This window comes from Dicentrarchus labrax, unplaced genomic scaffold, assembly GCF_905237075.1.
Source record: "Dicentrarchus labrax unplaced genomic scaffold, dlabrax2021, whole genome shotgun sequence".
In the NCBI taxonomy this organism is placed as follows: domain Eukaryota; kingdom Metazoa; phylum Chordata; class Actinopteri; family Moronidae; genus Dicentrarchus; species Dicentrarchus labrax.
The window spans coordinates 8300762-8317597 of NW_026136701.1; the positions used below are offsets into that span (position 1 = coordinate 8300762).

A 16836-nucleotide genomic window follows, 5' to 3' on the forward strand; every position below is an offset into this window, starting at 1 on the left:
CTTTGGCCATATGCTGGAGGCTGCAGAGAGGACAACAGACCTCAGTGTGCAGACAGACCCCGTTTGCCTCCCCTCTCTCCCCCTTTTCCCTCCAACTCTCTCCCCTATAGGGCCACAAACCGGCCTCTGTGAGAGCCATCAACTGCACCAACGACCAGGTCTGGGCTCAAACATCTCCCCCACCTCCATTCCCGCCCAAGACACCTTCCGCTCACATCCACCTCACACTGCCCCTCTCTGTGTTCTTAACCCCCCCACACACAAAAAAATACCTGTTTCCCTCACTGTCTGGCTGAAGCTTGGTGTGCACAACTCGACTGCCTCATCTATCATACCACCTACTGATAAGCTACAGCCAGAGGTGGATGAAATATTCAGATACCTAAGTAATAATTTTTTATTTTGTTATTACTACTTTTAAAAAGGTCCCGTGTGTAACATTTAGGAGGATCTATCGGCAGAAATAGTACATTTTTATTAGTGAATAATCACCTGAAAATAAGAATTGTTGATTTTTTGTTACCTTAGAATGAGCGGTTTTAATCTAGATAGGGAGTGGGTCCTCTTCCACGGAGGTCGCCATGTTGAACCACCATGTTTCTACAGTATCCCAGAAAAGACAACCAAAGACTGGCTCTAGATAGTGCTTTTCACATGTATTGTGGCAATTGTAGTTTCTCCTACACGGGAAACGGTGTTAAGTTGGTTGCAATCTCTACTTCACTGTTAGATGCCACAAAAGTAAAGCCAAAATGAAAATGTACTTATTTACTCACTGTACAGACTGGTACAGAAAATATTTCCCTCTGAAATGAAGTATAGTAGATATATGAAGTACCTAATGCTCAAGTACAGTCAAGTACAGCAACGTTGCTCTTCAGTACATGAGTAACTGTATTTAGTTACTTTGCACCAGTGGCAACAACAAGAGTATCTGTGTAAGCAGCTTGACAGGCTTGATGCAGAGTTGAAGTTTCATGTAGTATTTAAGTTTTCATATTGAGGCTGACTTTAAAACAGTGAGTAATACAGCTTTTGTCTTGTTTATTCATAAAAATCTGACTTGTCAGATAATAATGACGGCAGTTACAACAGAGGGTCAATGAAAACTTGAGTCATCACAGTCAGTTAGAGTGTAAACAGCTCCGAGCTATCTGCATGTACGCACACACACATTCCTCATCTTGACCTCACCACACCATGAAGGAGAAAACACACAGTGATACATGCACATACGCAGTGCTGTTTGTGGCTGACTTCACACTACACATGGAGCTGAGACAGACTCAGACCGAGGTTGAGCAATGAATCACCTTTGTATCAACCCCAATGTACGTCAATTTATTCACCAGTCAAAACAGGGAGAAAAAAAAAGGAGTTTGACAGAAGGAAACAGAAAGAAAAAGAGAAAAGCACCTTAAGTCTACCAAATATTTACCCAGTCAAAAAGCAACACAATGGAGTTATCTATACAGGTGAACTGTCAACTCAGTACACACCTGGTGGGAATATACACTAAAAGTGTAAATATCTTCCATTTGAACAGTGACTTGCCTAAAGCAAATTTCGCAATTTGCTCTTTGAGTAAAACAAACTTTGCGCTTTTTGGATCATCTATACTGCTTCAAATTCTGAAATTTTATAAAAATTAAACTGCTACAATCAGCTTCCTCATTTTGACATGTTTTATGTATAATTTCAATGTTTAATTTATTTATCTATATTACATTTTACATAATTGATTAATATAATTTCTTAATATTTATATTGTGACAGATACAGAACAACAAAAAAAAGAAAAAACTGTCTGGTTGTGATGAAAAAATTCAGTCACAGACATATATCTCATTTGCCTATTGTGAGAACAATAAAAGAGTTAAATGCAAGGTGTAATATTTTGATATGTCAATATAATAAGTTAGTACTGCATGAGACAGAATGTGACACAATATCAGGAGAGTGGTGTGATCTCTTAAGGAAGTTATATCTGAGGAACCTGTGGTGTGGTGGACAGTAGGTCCAACCCCGAAACCACACGATCACCCTTTGTCTTCTCTCACAAACAACCCTACTGATTAGGTCTCTTCATAGTTTACAACTGTGGCATAATCTCCTCAACTATCAAAACAAAAGGCTTCAACAGATACACACACACACACACACACACACACACACACATCATCAGGCCTTGTTTGACAGCTCCTTCACAATGCACCATGGAGCGGTGTTGGCACGGGCCAGCTTGAGGGATGGGCCGCAGCGAGGTTTATGACTGTGCTGACGTCAATGACATAATTCAAATACTTAACCAGGCAGCATGCTTCCACCCCTCTGGATCCTCTCTTCTGGCTATGAGCCTGGAAAACCTGAAATGGATTCCTGTTGTGGAGCCGGGTAACTACTGCAGACAGGAGCGGAGCAGACTACCCCGACTGAAAATGACGGGTCAAATTTGTTCTGGCTGTCAGTTTGTGGTCAGCTGCCTGTCTGTGTGTCCATCCACTCTTCTGTATATTCATTATTGTAACTAGCACACACAAAGAATACCCGCTTTAACAAGAAATCATCCAAACACTCTATGATGTTTAATCCCTTTGATCAGACTGATAACATAGTGTCAGATAGCAGATGCTTCTATATTTTATGGTGCAGTTATTATATGCATGCACACAGGCTTGCACTATGCACAAGACTGCAGCACTCATGCCCTGATTAAAAAGTGATTACTCCTTGTTATTTGGCATCAAAGCACAGATTACTGGTAATTAAGACCAGCTATTTTTCTTCTATAATCTGTCAGAATAACCTGTTTCAGATTAGTCTTTCATTACTTCCCTTTCAGGGCATGTTTACAGAAAGAGACAAAAGATGAATGAGTAATGCTTATTGTGTGGGGCCCCACGCCCTGGGCAGTTTACGCACAAAGTCACGTGTTTAGTTTCAAGGCAAATAATGTGTGTGTATGAATGCAGCGGCCTGCTTTACTGAATTCATTTGGCACAGTTTGCAATAAAGTCTGCATTAAATCCTGACCAGGTTTACTGAGCAGCTGACATTCCATCCAACAAAGAAAGCCAAACTGGTAAAACTCATAGCTCAGGTATTATGAATTAACCCCCCAAAGGGATCATGGAAAGTCTTCAACAATGGTGCTCTAACCTATCTTCCTTGGAAGGCCTAAAACAAAACTTGATGAAAGTGCACTGCAATGGAAGCACATTGCAATACAATGCCATGATACTGTATTAGGTGGAATACGCCTATCTGCATCTCTAAAGAATCTCGTTTGTTTAATGCGGGCAAAAACCAAAGCGTAAAAACAACAATTTGTGGGGAGTTGTGACTTCCTTGAGCCTGTTCTGGTTACCTCAGTTTGACAACAAGAAATAGTCCTGCCCAAACACTTTCACTTCAAACTGCAACTTCTTCTTTTCACACATCAGCTTTTGAATGGATTAAAAAAAAGGATTTAAAGGACCAGTATGTGGCATTTAGTAGCATCCAGTGGTGAATTAGTAAATTGCAATCAACTGCATACCACTCGCCTCACCCTCCCTGTCCAGGTGTAGAAGAAAATATGGTGGCCTTGAGAAAAACGATCTACAGCCAGTGTTTGGTTTGTCCGTTCTGGGCTACTTTAGAAATATGGCAGTTCAACATGGCAGCTGTCACAGAAGGCAACTTGTGGCTAATGAAAACACATCTATACATATTATATTCAATTTCTGCCAATAGATCCTCCTTAAGATTACACACCAGACCTTTAATTAGTGAGCTGTGGACTGCAGTGGTGCTGGTAGCTGTATTTTCTTACCTATGAACAGAGTTGGGTTAGTTGTTTTCCAGGTTTATTCTAAGCTGAGCTAATTAACAGATATGACAGTGGTACTGATCTTCCCATATAAGTCTTGAAAAGTAACCAATAAGTGTATTTTCCAAAATGTTAAACAATTCCTTTAAAATAGATATTTGATGTCACAGTAGTCTTTTTACTTCTGAAGCTTTTATGAAAAGCAACGCTACAAGCGCATTTCAGGCAAAGGCTGCACCGAAGCAACAAACACTGGAGAAAGAAACACCTTCAAGACAGCGGCATGGGCTAAAAGAATACAGAGGTTTTATTTTATTTTATACTTATGTTATTTTGCGCACACAATACAAATCAAGCAGAATTGTGGAATGTCTGGCAAGGCTGGCTGGTCAAATCTAAGGTTAACTAAGATTTGGCGGCCTACTTTGCCAACAGGCCCTATTTTGGGCAGCACTGCTCTAAATATTAATTTCTGAAGGCATTGGGTCAACATTCATTTCTCAAAGGGGACACTGAAGCCAATGTGAAATCTCATGAGTCTAATGACTAACCATGGACCCTGGAGTCCATAACATCTGTGATGATATTCAGCTACTGATAACTGTTGCAGATTAATCATTATCACTCCTTGACGTCAAAGACGTCATGATCAAGCATTTTCCTCAAAAGTACTTTTTATCAGGCGTAATATAAAGCAAAGCCTATAATCTGAATCAGTCAGGGAAGAGTGAGCCCTTTGTTGGTCGCGGGGCTCATGGGACTGCATGTGATGGAGCCAAGATGGTTTGTGAAGCGTAAACTGCAAACTCACATGAGGAAAACTACAATCCCCTCACGTTACTGGAGTAAGACAGTTAAAAGTGTAAACAGCCTGGAGTGACGCATTTGCAGCTGAGCTGAGTTTAGTATACCCCCCAGTTTTCTGCTTCTTGAGCACTTTCACCCAATGACTGCAGTCACGTTCCTGCTCTTTTTGTTTATTCATCCGATCTGACCTTTTTTATTCCCATATCATATCTGATTAAAAGGCCCAAAAACTGTGACGCCTCTCTCTGACCTTTGCTGTGTTTTTGTTCTTTCCTATCTCATTTCATGCAACAAACTGGCAAATCCCTGACTTGTTCTTGAACCCACTATATCTGTGCCTAACCTCCACCTCCCCATCTTCCTACAGGAATTCACAATACTCTCTTGAGTTCTTATGTGTTTCACTCATTTCATTGTCAAATCCCTTTACAGGGGTATTCAACATTTCATAGAGCTCCTAATCAGCCATCTACGCTGAGCTCATGCCCAGAAAGACGCAGGTACTGTATCTTTTCCAAAACTGGGGATATTGCCTCACTGAAAAACACAGATGCAAAACAGGAAAAATCTGTTCTCCTTTTCCGGGCAAAGAGTTGACAAAAAACGAGACAGAAAGCAGCACAGGGGAGGATATGAGGGCATCTTTTTTGTGATATTGTTAATTGTTGTAGTCGCCCACTGAACAATTTAAACAATTACTATTATTTAGTGGCAGGTGTACTGTATGTTCTTTGTATGCTCAGGAAAACATGTGATGGAAATATTCTATGGTAGGACTAGAATAAGATGCTGTGTCAAACATACATATACTGTGAGTCAGAGGTTCCAAACACGTTTGCTTAATCATATTTGTTGTTCTCATTCTATCCTGATGGAAGCCAATAATGGTATGGTTTCACTCGTCAGAGATTACTTTGAAAAGGTCAAGGTTTGTGAGAAGTGTGGAGGAGGAAGGACAATAAGAGCCTCACTGTTTTGTATTTTTTCCTGCTGCGGGACGCTCCTAGCAGCCCATCTGTGCTGATAGGAAGCGTACAGCACCCGTGTGCAGGCCATGCTGACGTCAATTGGGCTTGAAGAACCAGTGCAGCAGGAACCAATATCCCCACCTCCCTCCTGCCCTTCTTTCACTTGTCCTTTCCCTCCTTCACATCTAAACCATTAAATATCTTTCTGTGGTTCTCACCCTCTTTCATTCCTTCTTTCCGGCCATAACATCAGTGCATGGGAATTTCCGTTGTTATCAAGTCATAGTTTCCTGCATTAATAACTGAAAAGATTACAGGTTCTACTTGCACGTGTAAAAAAGCTCAAAGATAACAGTTTTTTGCTGGCAGTGTTAAAATCTATTACTGTGTTGATGTGGAAATTTTCATAGGGAATTACAGTTCAACCCAAAGCCCATCTACACTAATTAAGCATTTGCATGCAGAACACTAAATATGAAAGGTTGACTGTGAATGTGTGTTGTGTTTGCAAAGGCTCAGTCTTATTTACTGCACGGGTATGAGACTGCAGTGACTTGCTGTATGCTACTGCCATTCATTATTTATTAAACTTTCAGATTATAAATGTTGTTGACAACTGTGCAGATTTTAGGCACATGCCAATAAATTTTAACCTACGACTTTTATGCATGAAACTGCACGTAGGGATTAACTCAGAACTGGGCGTATCTATTTTTGGATCTTATCTTTCATTCTTTTGTATCTTTTTAATCTTAAACAGGGCATTGTCCTCCACAAACTGGAAGGCTTCTCGGACTCACCTGATAGACAGACTTTGGTAACAGAAGGCTGACTTGCAGCAGGAGACTTTCTGGAACCAGAGAGAAACAAGTTAGAAGCTATTAGATCAGTATGTGTTTTTTTTTTTCCACAGTGTGATTTGGTTCCTGCAGCAGTCAATGTTGTCATAGCACAAACATAAAACAGGTGCTCCCTCAGTTCATTTTCTACCATGGGGCACTGTCACATCTAATTCAGTTTTGGCTCACGGTGACCGCTCTCTCTGAGGTCGTATTGACTCTGCATGCACCTCTAGCAAACCTGATGCAACTGCAGCAACTGACCCAGTTCAGTGACCAGAAGGTGCTTTGATGCACTCAAATGAGATGAGGTAACCCACTCTTACACCAATAAAATAAAACAAAATGTCACTGTGTCCAGTTTGAAATTGTAATGCTGCTGCTGCAATCCAGCTTTGCAGCTCTCTGGATATTTAAATCTATACTTCAATGTGAGTGGTTTCTCATATTAGAAACGTTTTTGGTGCATTGGCGCCCCCAAGTGAGGCATGTTGGCATCTTGAACTGTGTAATTCACTTATCAAGAAATTAGGAGCATGTTTTTTTTTTTTTTTTAAGAATGAATCTCAGATGATTACATCTCATAAGACAATTATGAGATTACTTACTTATAGGATGCACATTGTACATTTGTCAAGGTGGTGAAATTGTTCCTGACAGTCCGAAGGCTTGCCAGAACCTAAAAAACAATATGAAAAAATAAAAATAAAAAGTGATATATGAGTGATATTTTAAAAAAGCCAAATGGAAATATTTAAAGATTATAATTTGTTACTTGCAGAAGGTTTAAGAGAATATACACAATGTTAATATGACTATTTTGCTTACATAATATTCTTATTATTGTGATTATGAGATGGCTACTCCAAATATACAAAGGTTTTTATGTACTCTTTTTCAAAGTTTGTATGGAAATGCAGCTATTATGCGGACCGACTGACTAATTGCTGTGTCTGAATCATTTACAATTGTTAATTAGCTGCGAATTCAATACAGTGTTTGTAGCTGTGTCTCAATTCTGAATGGTGCTCGTTGCTCCCACTCCCACTCAAATCATAAATATATTGTAACAAGGTAGCGAACTACATTAACAATACACTAACATTCATTAAGTAACAATTTGAAAGAGTGCACCTGATGAACTGCTCCATAAACTATTATTCAAGTTTCAAAATGAGACTTCATAATCACATGACATTATGATTGTTTGGAGCTACTTGCAACCATTGGAGAGGCAAACTAGACAAGAAAAATTAAACTACAGTTTAAATTGGGGATGGTGAGTCTAAAAGGACCTTGTCGTGCCTACTAAAAGCCACCAGGGGGCGGAAAGGAATTACTGTCTGGATTCATGAGGTGCTTCACATGTAAAAGGCCTTTCGGGAAAATTGTGTTTGTCAAACAATGCTATTTGGCAAAATATCCTTAAGATGTTCTTAGGAACAGATTTATTGACTCTTACCTGGGCAAATGGAGTCACAATCAAGTCCTCTCCATGCCTGAAATTGGATGTGAAAACTATTGAGCGAAGACAGTTACGCAGACAAACACTCAGTTGAACAAAGGGAATTTGATACAACAGCAGTCTCTCTCTCTGAGATCATTTCAACTCACAGTTCTCCAACAATGGAAGAGTTTCGAGACAAAGACTTTGGTGACAGGTCGTAATCGCTGTCAGAGCGGTACAGGAAGGACTCCCGGCGCTGGCCATGGCCCGCCAGGTTGGGATGTAGGACCAGACCTGAACCCGGGGATGCCTGCGGGTCTGAAGGACTGCAGCATAATGATGGGCCATTCTCCACTTCAAAGCTAAAGGAAAGATAGATAAAGCACAATAATCAGTTAAATAATGAATGTTCTTTTGGTATTTAGAGAGCATGTATATTATCAAATGAAAACAAAGAATGGTTCTCTGTTATTCCTTAATCAACTTCAGGATGTGTACAGATAGACGACTGATCAGACAATCATTTACACTGACTATCAAGTTATCATCATGTACTAAATAATTTCAAGAAGCTGCCATTAAAGAAGCTTGCACAACATGTTCACATGTCCCATCCAAGAATGAGATGGTTGCATAAACCCTAAAATGATTACTCACCCATCCATCCATGGCCTAAAAACCAAAATATTGTGCTCATTAAATCAGTATGCTTTGCTGGTCAGTGAGAGGAGGGGTTGTTTGATTGTAAACTGCCACTCTGGTCTGTGTGTCACTGCAACACTGTCCAAGACAGCTCCACTTATTCATCCCCAGTTAGTAGCAAAGAGACAGATTAGCTCCTTATGGTGCGATGCTGGACATATTCTAGTGTTCATTCATTTAGCCTTGTTTATCTCTATAGTGACAGATACACTCAGTCATATACAGTGGTCTTTGAAACATACAATAGATCCTGTATGACTGCAGATAGTACACACAGCAGTTAAATCTGGAACAAGCACCTCCTCTAATTGCTTTAGATTAATGTTTTTGTACATGGTCCTTGACAAATAAATCCAATGGGATAACATTGAAAACATTAAGTCTAATGCAACATATAATCAAATAATTTAAAGCCTCAGCCAAGTTTCAATGCTTGTCTCTGACCTTTTATAGAAAAGAAAATACAAATTACAGTCCAATACAACGTTATTATAAAAAAACAACAGAGTGGAAGAAGTCAGGGAACTGTGTGGTGAATCAAGAAATGATGGGAGCAATAGCTATCCAACAAGTAGCCCATTTGATACAAAGTATGTGTAAACATCATGCAAACAGCCAGAACCAGCCTGTTGACAGATGCCACAGTAAAAGTTAAAACACCACAGATGCACAGACGGATATAATCTGTTTGTAACTATGGAGTGGGTGAAAGAAGAGAGGACAAGCTATTGTGTAACCAGATGATCAGGTCAGATGGACTGGAGTTTAGAGGTGAAAGGTCAGAAAGTATCAATCCCCGGCAGGAACAACAGATGCCAGAGATCATGAATAACTCTCACTAAATCCTGGATTTATCATAGATAATATGTACACACAGTCTGAGTCTGTGTGACTGTCACATAACACATATTCATATTTTATTTTATTTTTATTTAACTTATTTAATTATTTATTTTACTTTGCTTTCACAAACGCACTAAAATCTATCTTGTAATGGACCGACTGTCCCAAAGGCTACTTCACCATTTGCCCCACATTTATCCCCTGCCTCAGTAATTTCTGTGGGACATGTGGGATTAACCGGGCACACATCCCACTGAGACACTCACAGTCCCACACCTCTGCCAGAGAAGCTCAGATTAATGTGAAAAGTGCAGACTCTGATTACACACATAAACGTCATCTGTGTTCATGTGCGTCACCCAAATCCCAACATCACAACATTAACAGCATGCTTTACCTACAGCATTCAAATCTCTTAATCTGACACGGGCAGGAAACCACAGTATGTGAACAACATATTTTCTGTAGATGCTGATCTACTGTAACTCTGACAGCAACGGTCTGGTAGAACAAATCATAATTAAACGTACATTTTTATCTTTTACTTTCTGAATTTTACATTGCAATTGACCAAACTTTCTAAAACATCTAGACACATTTAGAGAGAAAAGAAAGTCAGAGAGGTTAAAAATACTCAAAGAATCCAGATTAACCATTTAGCCAAATAACTTTCAATTAAAGAAAAAATTGAAAAATATTTCAAAGTGAAAGAATCACCTGGGAGCCGAGAGGTGTGCTCTACTGACCACTTCCTCACTGAAGTCAAAGTGCCCAACTCTGCACCTAGGGGACCTCCGTGGCATTCTTCTCTCCCTTCCACCTCCTCCCTCCACATCAGGCAACAAAAAGCACTGATACTGTAGCTGCTCACTCATACAGGCATACAGGCATACACACACACACACACACACACACACACACACACACACACACTAACAGACCCCCTTTCTGTGCAGTAACAGGCCACGTGCTGAAATAACATAGGCTTGGCAGAGACTAACAGGCAGATCTAGGCTGGAGCACTTGCAGTCGCTCTGTTTATCTGACCGCCTGTTCCTTTTCCCTCTATATTAAACCACTGCAGATTAGTCAGTGCGTTCATCATCCCAACCCCGCCCTTCACTTGACCACCTATGATGTCCTATAAAAAAACATATGCACTGGATTTTACAGTGAAAAGGGATGTATTAAAGTGAAAATACAGGTTGTCATTTATTGGCTAACTGTCACTATGTGCATGTGGTGTAATGTAGATACTGTTTAGGTATGAGAGCAAGGGTGAGATGCCCAAAGGAGGGACTGTTAGTAGGGTAAAGGTGTGTGGGACAAGGTTCCCAAGATGTTTTACAGTCGAATATGATTGCCAGAAACATGTGAAGAGATGCAATAACCATCATGTTTAAGGGTAGAAAAGCTTGGCTGTCAGCATTGCAATAATTGTGTCTTCATTTAGGACAGACAGAACTTGTTTGTCAGACTATTATCTTTACAGAATTATGTAAAATAACCTAAAATGGCAATCGTGTTCTGGTTTTGGCAGGAGACACTGTATTATTAGCAAAACTCAGTGTTAATGTTAGTCTATATCAGTGTTTAAATATTGTATGTCCGTATCAGTAGAGTTCATTTATCATTAGAGTTATCTGAATAGGCTGAAAGCAAACCTGTCAGTGTGACTGGGAGATATTTGGGAAGAGAAGAACCAGAGCCTCCTATTATCATTTGAGTGGAAACGGAGGGAAAAACAAAACAGGCTGTCTTCCTTAACCAAAACCATTGCTGTATAAATACATATTTTTAAAAACATCTTTGCTCAGTGGATCCAGAAAATAAAGTAAGGACTGTTACTCAAACAAATAATCATAAGCATGTATTCATGCAAGGGTCAAGGAGGACATTTCTCTTAAGCACAGTACATCCCAGAGGAAAAACACTGAGCACTCTGGTCTGCTTGTACTTTTCAGTGTTTCAACAACATAAACATTTTACGATGAAATGTCTTCATCTTCATTTCAACACATAAATAAAAGTAGAGCATGTGCCTAGACAGAAACACAGGATGTGAATAATATTTACTCTATAAACTTGTCTTGATTAGTCAACGCAGTTCCAAACTATTGTAATTCTTTTGCACTCTGTAGCTATGACAGCTATTGAATATCTGTTCATATATATGTTACATCTTTTCATCTTCAAAAGGATTCCTCCTCTGTTGCTTTTTCGGTGGTTTGCTTTCCTTCTCTTTCGTTTTTGAGTTCACTATCTGAATCAAGGATCTACAGATACAGCAAGTAGTTTATTGTACAGATTGTAAAGCCCTCTGACAAATGTCATTTTTGGCTCTATAAATAGACTTAACTTAAGACATGCGGGAAACTGCGGTCAATTACCATCACCAGACTCTTCATATGTCATTGGCAGCGTCTGTTTCCAGTGTTTTTACATACCAGTGAATCTCTTTGATAAATCACTCTCCTGGACCAACTCACCCAGGAGCAGGGACATTTTTGGCAACTTGAAATAAACTACCGCCAAGAGGTCCGTGTGAGTTAATAAATACATCTTTAATGTAGCTCTTAAACACAATAAATAAATAGAGTTGGCAAATAAAGACAAACGGATGGAAGCAACAGCTCTCTCCACCTCTTACTCTCACACAAACACACCACCAATATTCTTACCAGGTATTCGCTACAGTGAAGCGCCTGTATCGTCGGAGATGCTTGTTTACCACCTGCTTGCGAAAGCATCTCGGTGAGCTGTGTGGTGAGGTGTGGTTCTGGCCAGTATTAACATCAACAGCACTGCATGAGTCTGCCTGGTCCGACCTGAGCTCCCTGTTCTCTCCACTGGCTTCCATTAGTGCTTTACAACTAAGTCCGATGTAAGAAGAGTGAGTGACGGCACTTTTCTGGCCTTAAAAAGCTACGGCCTTTCCAAGAAACTGATGAAATCACTGTTTGGAAAACTATCAGACCCTTTTTGTTTTCACTAGTTTTATATTAATAAAGAACAAAGAGTTATTGTATTGTACTCTGATCTGAAGATTAAGTCAACTGGTAGATATCTTTTCACACACTCCAGCAATATTTATGATGCAAATAAAAATCCAAAACAACATAATCTACAATCTGATTGGCTACTCAATAACAGCTAGAAACCACCACCAAAAGTTGTGGTGCGTCCACAGCGACATGCAATACACAGAGAAAAAGTTTTCCAGCTCTTGACCTTTAATCCAGATAATGCAACCCATTCTTTAAAAAACAGCAGAGCAGAGTATGAGTGTTATAGAGATGAAAGCAACTGATGAGAGAGTCAATAATCATCTGTAGTGAGTCATAGTGGTTCAAAGAAAAAAAGATGTATGTGGCAAATTGCCATTCATTAATGTAAAGTGGTAGCCATCATAAAAACTCCCCTGTGTTCATATAATCTGCATTAACGCAACCGTGGAACAGCAATAACAGTGTATGATGAAACTAAATGACTGCCACATTATTTTGTACCATCTGATGCTGTAGAAAATGTGTGTTCTTCTCCAGTACATAGGGCTACAGTTATTACTGTAAGACACAACTAAAACCAAGAAGAAAACAAGGTGTTGAAAACACACACCAAAATAAAAATATAAAAATTCACTGCCAACTTTGCTGCTAATTTGCAAATCTAATGTCAAAAGTAGAAAGAAAGAAAACACCAGCCTCCCACTCTCCCCGACACACAAGTGTTTGTGCTCCGACAAAAATACGAAAACTTTCAGCTAAAACTTAAAAAACGAATTACCCTGAAGTATTATAGTCCACCTCAGACAGCAAACATGCACAACAACCACAGCAGTAGTCCTTTGTGAGTCTCACCTGTCAGGGTCAGCCTGTGTGATGTCGATGCGGGGCAGAGAGACGATGGGCAGACTTGTCGGCCTTGTCCGGGTCACTGGATCTTCGTCAGGTGTTAGCGGCCTGCCCCTGTCCCTCTCCTTTTCTGCTTGTCGCCATGACAACGGAGGCAGCTGCAGGTTTCCAGAAAACCGCCTGTGGACTTTGCACAACTCCACCCCCAGGGTGCTGCCTGTTGAAAATTGCCCCACAGGAGGCTCCTTATTCTCCTGAGGGTAGAAAAAGAGAAAAAAGAAGACAAAAAACAATGAATCACTGGGTTACATTTTTATGAAATTAGCTCATAATCGTCTATACGGGTAGTCCTGGTGGTGAATTAACATGAAGAAAATGTGGATGAAATGTTAATATCAGGTCAGGGCCCCCTTAAATATAAAAGTTGAACTAAAACAACAGATTAAAAAGAAATAATGCTTTCATAGTTTTCCAAAAAGACTATTCAAGAGCCAAAAGTTAAAACAATGAAAAAGAATGAAAATAATTAAGTAATGCATATGTATAGGCTTTTGGTTAAAAAAAAAAAAAAAAAAGATTTAAGAGACCGATTGAGCACACATAAACATGACTGTTATACAGCGCCTCAAAAAAGTCCAAATGTTTAAACACTAACTAAACAACCTGCCTGCTCTGCACAGATCCCTGCTTTAACAAAGTGATGTACAGTGTACATCAACTACATTTATGTTTTTATACTCTTCACTACACAGAGAAAGATTAAGCATCTCATCAAGGCCCACAACACCTGAGCTGCCAATTGGCATTTTTATTAATCTGTGCTGAATATAAAGTGTGTGTTTAATGTGTCTGGTTGAGTGTGAGGGGTTCCAGTGAGGAGTCCTGGGTGCTTCACTGTAATGACCGGTTATAAACAAGTCAGGGCACTGAGGAAACCAAGGCGGGCTGCCAGAGCTCATTTTGCATACATCACCCTCTACTTTATGTTCACCACATGTAAATGAAACACCGACAAGCTTCAAATGAACAGGGGAGATAGGGAAGCACGATGTTGCCATGGGGAAATGGAAGATCGAGGAATTCCTAGAACATGGCTTTGATCAAACACAAAAATATTTGTCTGTTTTATGTGACAGTGAATGAGAGTGAGAGAAGGAGACAGAGTGAAGCCACAGTCTGACCTCACTTTCATCAGGGCTGACAGCATACTACAGTTTGACAAGACCGAGAATGCACACCATCAACTACTAATACTCTCCCTACTAACAGTATTTACTTAATTTACTTACTTACATGTCACTAGAAAATAGTGATATTTGGTTTAAAAAAAATCTGATGTAAACAAACAACAATCTTGATACAGGGTTGTTTTGAAAGAAAAGTGACCAAGTAGGACATTTCACAGTTGAAAAGTCAACGCTCTCTAGTGGACAAACTATGGAATAATGACAATGTTTCTAAATGGTCAAACCTAGTTTGACAGTTCTGCAATTTCTTGTTACTTACTGACAGACATATACACCAATAGTGATATATCTGCAATAGGCTATCTGACAATATATTGGCCCATTTAATGAGCTAGCTTTAGCATTGTAGCTACTAGGGCTAATGATTATTTTTACTACGGATTGACTTATGCATTAAGTATTAATAAATCGAAAAAAATCTGTCAGAAAAAAAAGAAAAATGCACATCACTATTTCCTACAGGCCATGGTGATGTCTTCATATGTCTTGTTTTGCCAGAAGCATTCAATTAGTAACATTAAAAGACTTGAAAAACAGCAAATGCTTAGATTTACGAAGCTGCACCTGTGAATTATCTGTCCCTATCAAATAACCATAAATTAAAATGGTTTCAGATTGATTAAATGACTAATCATTTCAGCTCAAGTAAAAATACTATTTAAACATTTGACATCTACAGTAAAATGTTTTAATTTTTACATCTAAAAAAGGAAGCAGCTGCTAAAGATAAAAAACATAACTAGTAGCATTAACCTAAGCTTGGTAAAAAGGCAAAAAGACAACTGTGAGAACACATGCACATCTGTCTTGTTGAGGTGATGGGTCCTAAAACTGTAACTGTAAGTTACATCTCCCATCTGCTCCCATTTAAATGCCTTTTTTTTATTGCGCCAAGAAAAGTACAGCGTTTCAAGTCCAAATTGGCTCTTCGTCATGGACAGAGAGATCCTCTCTGAAAATTTAAAATGACAGTGGTGCGAGTACTGTGAGAGAGATGAAAGGTCAAGAGGAAGAAATTCAAATTAATGAGTGATTGAGTAAAGCAAGATAGAGTGGTGTCACATAACGAGGTAGAGAGCAAACTAATTAAGAAATAAAAGGAGAGAAAATAACAAGCAGAAAGAGGAAGTCATCCCACCTCCTCTTCCCAGTAAAAGTGACAAACCATAAATGGCAGGGATACGCCAGTTGGGAAGCAAAGAAGAAACATGAATGAAAGAGTAAACTGCTAAATAGAGGGATGGGACCAGGGATGGAAAAGTTTGTGAATAAGAGAGGGCAAGAGAAAGTGAACCAAGAAGACAGTTAAAAACCACAGACAGAGACTCGAGTCTGACTTCCTTTCTGATTATCAGTAAACACAGCTCTGCTGACCCCTCTGCTCCTTCTAGGAAATGCAATTTGTCTGATTTATTGTGTCAGTCTCTTTAAGGCACGATCTTCCTGTCCCAGTGGAAACGAGTGAAAATTAAATCCGGCAAAACATAATTCTGTTGCGACAACTCTGCTTAACAAGAGTGATTGTGTAAGTGGAAACAGCCCCAGATCAAACGTTATAAGCAGAGATCTAAATTTCTTCCCTTGTCAATATGTCACAGTGCCATCGCTGTTTCACTGCCAAATTATTCATCAATTGTCTATTGATTGTATCTCTGACATCTGAACATGTAATTCTTGTTCTTCATTGATCCCACATCTGTGGTCCAAATGGCATTTGGAAGAGGAAATACTGCTCATTTACTTTGAGTGTACGCCTGTATAAAAGCCAGGAGTAGGTCAAGGATGTTGATCATTTTAGAATTCAAAACCACAGCAAGTTTTAAAACCTGCATCTATCATATGTGCCGGAACATGGTCATAAAAGGACAGGAACTGAGATGAAAGGTAAAACAATGAGTCTGAAATGGAGGTTGTGTAGCCCCAGTGTCAAACAGAGGTGGAGTGGGTGTTGAAGATGAAAGCACTTTCTTGGCCGCAGAGCCTAAACAACGCCAGTGTTCTCTGGGTTACATCCAAAAAGCATTTTTGAAGAAGGTGATATAAATGAGACAGCTTTAGGAGTAAAGCTCTAACTGCATGGCTTGATGTAGTGCCTGAATTATTAAATCTAGAAAAGAAAAAAAATTCTGAGACTGCTGACTTTAATTATTAAGAGCGATAGAATCTGATGCTCAAGGGTATAGAGTGGTAGAATAGCACATCTTTACAGAAAAAAACGAAAGAAAAAGGGCTTTCAGCTTTAAAATGAGCTTCTATAAAGATGATAAAGTACAGAACACATACATATAAATGAACACTTACTTCATTAGTATTTGCAT

The 16836-nt window shown here is 39.3% G+C and overlaps 1 protein-coding gene across 3 annotated transcripts in view; it reads right to left on the reverse strand.

Annotated features, from left to right (window-relative positions):
* Window positions 1–16836, reverse strand: part of LOC127368385 (cAMP-specific 3',5'-cyclic phosphodiesterase 4B) — a 51208-nt gene that overhangs the window by 16774 nt on the left and 17598 nt on the right. For 2 of the 3 annotated variants that reach the window (XM_051409209.1, XM_051409211.1), the window contains 5 exons: window positions 13278–13525; window positions 8040–8234; window positions 7888–7924; window positions 7034–7104; window positions 6387–6436 (listed from right to left, as the gene is read on the reverse strand). In XM_051409209.1, the coding sequence (XP_051265169.1) occupies window positions 6387–6436; window positions 7034–7104; window positions 7888–7924; window positions 8040–8234; window positions 13278–13525 (601 nt within the window). Of the gene's footprint in view, window positions 1–6386; window positions 6437–7033; window positions 7105–7887; window positions 7925–8039; window positions 8235–10134; window positions 10236–13277; window positions 13526–16836 lie in introns of those variants that run through there. The other variant, XM_051409212.1, reaches the window with a different exon arrangement.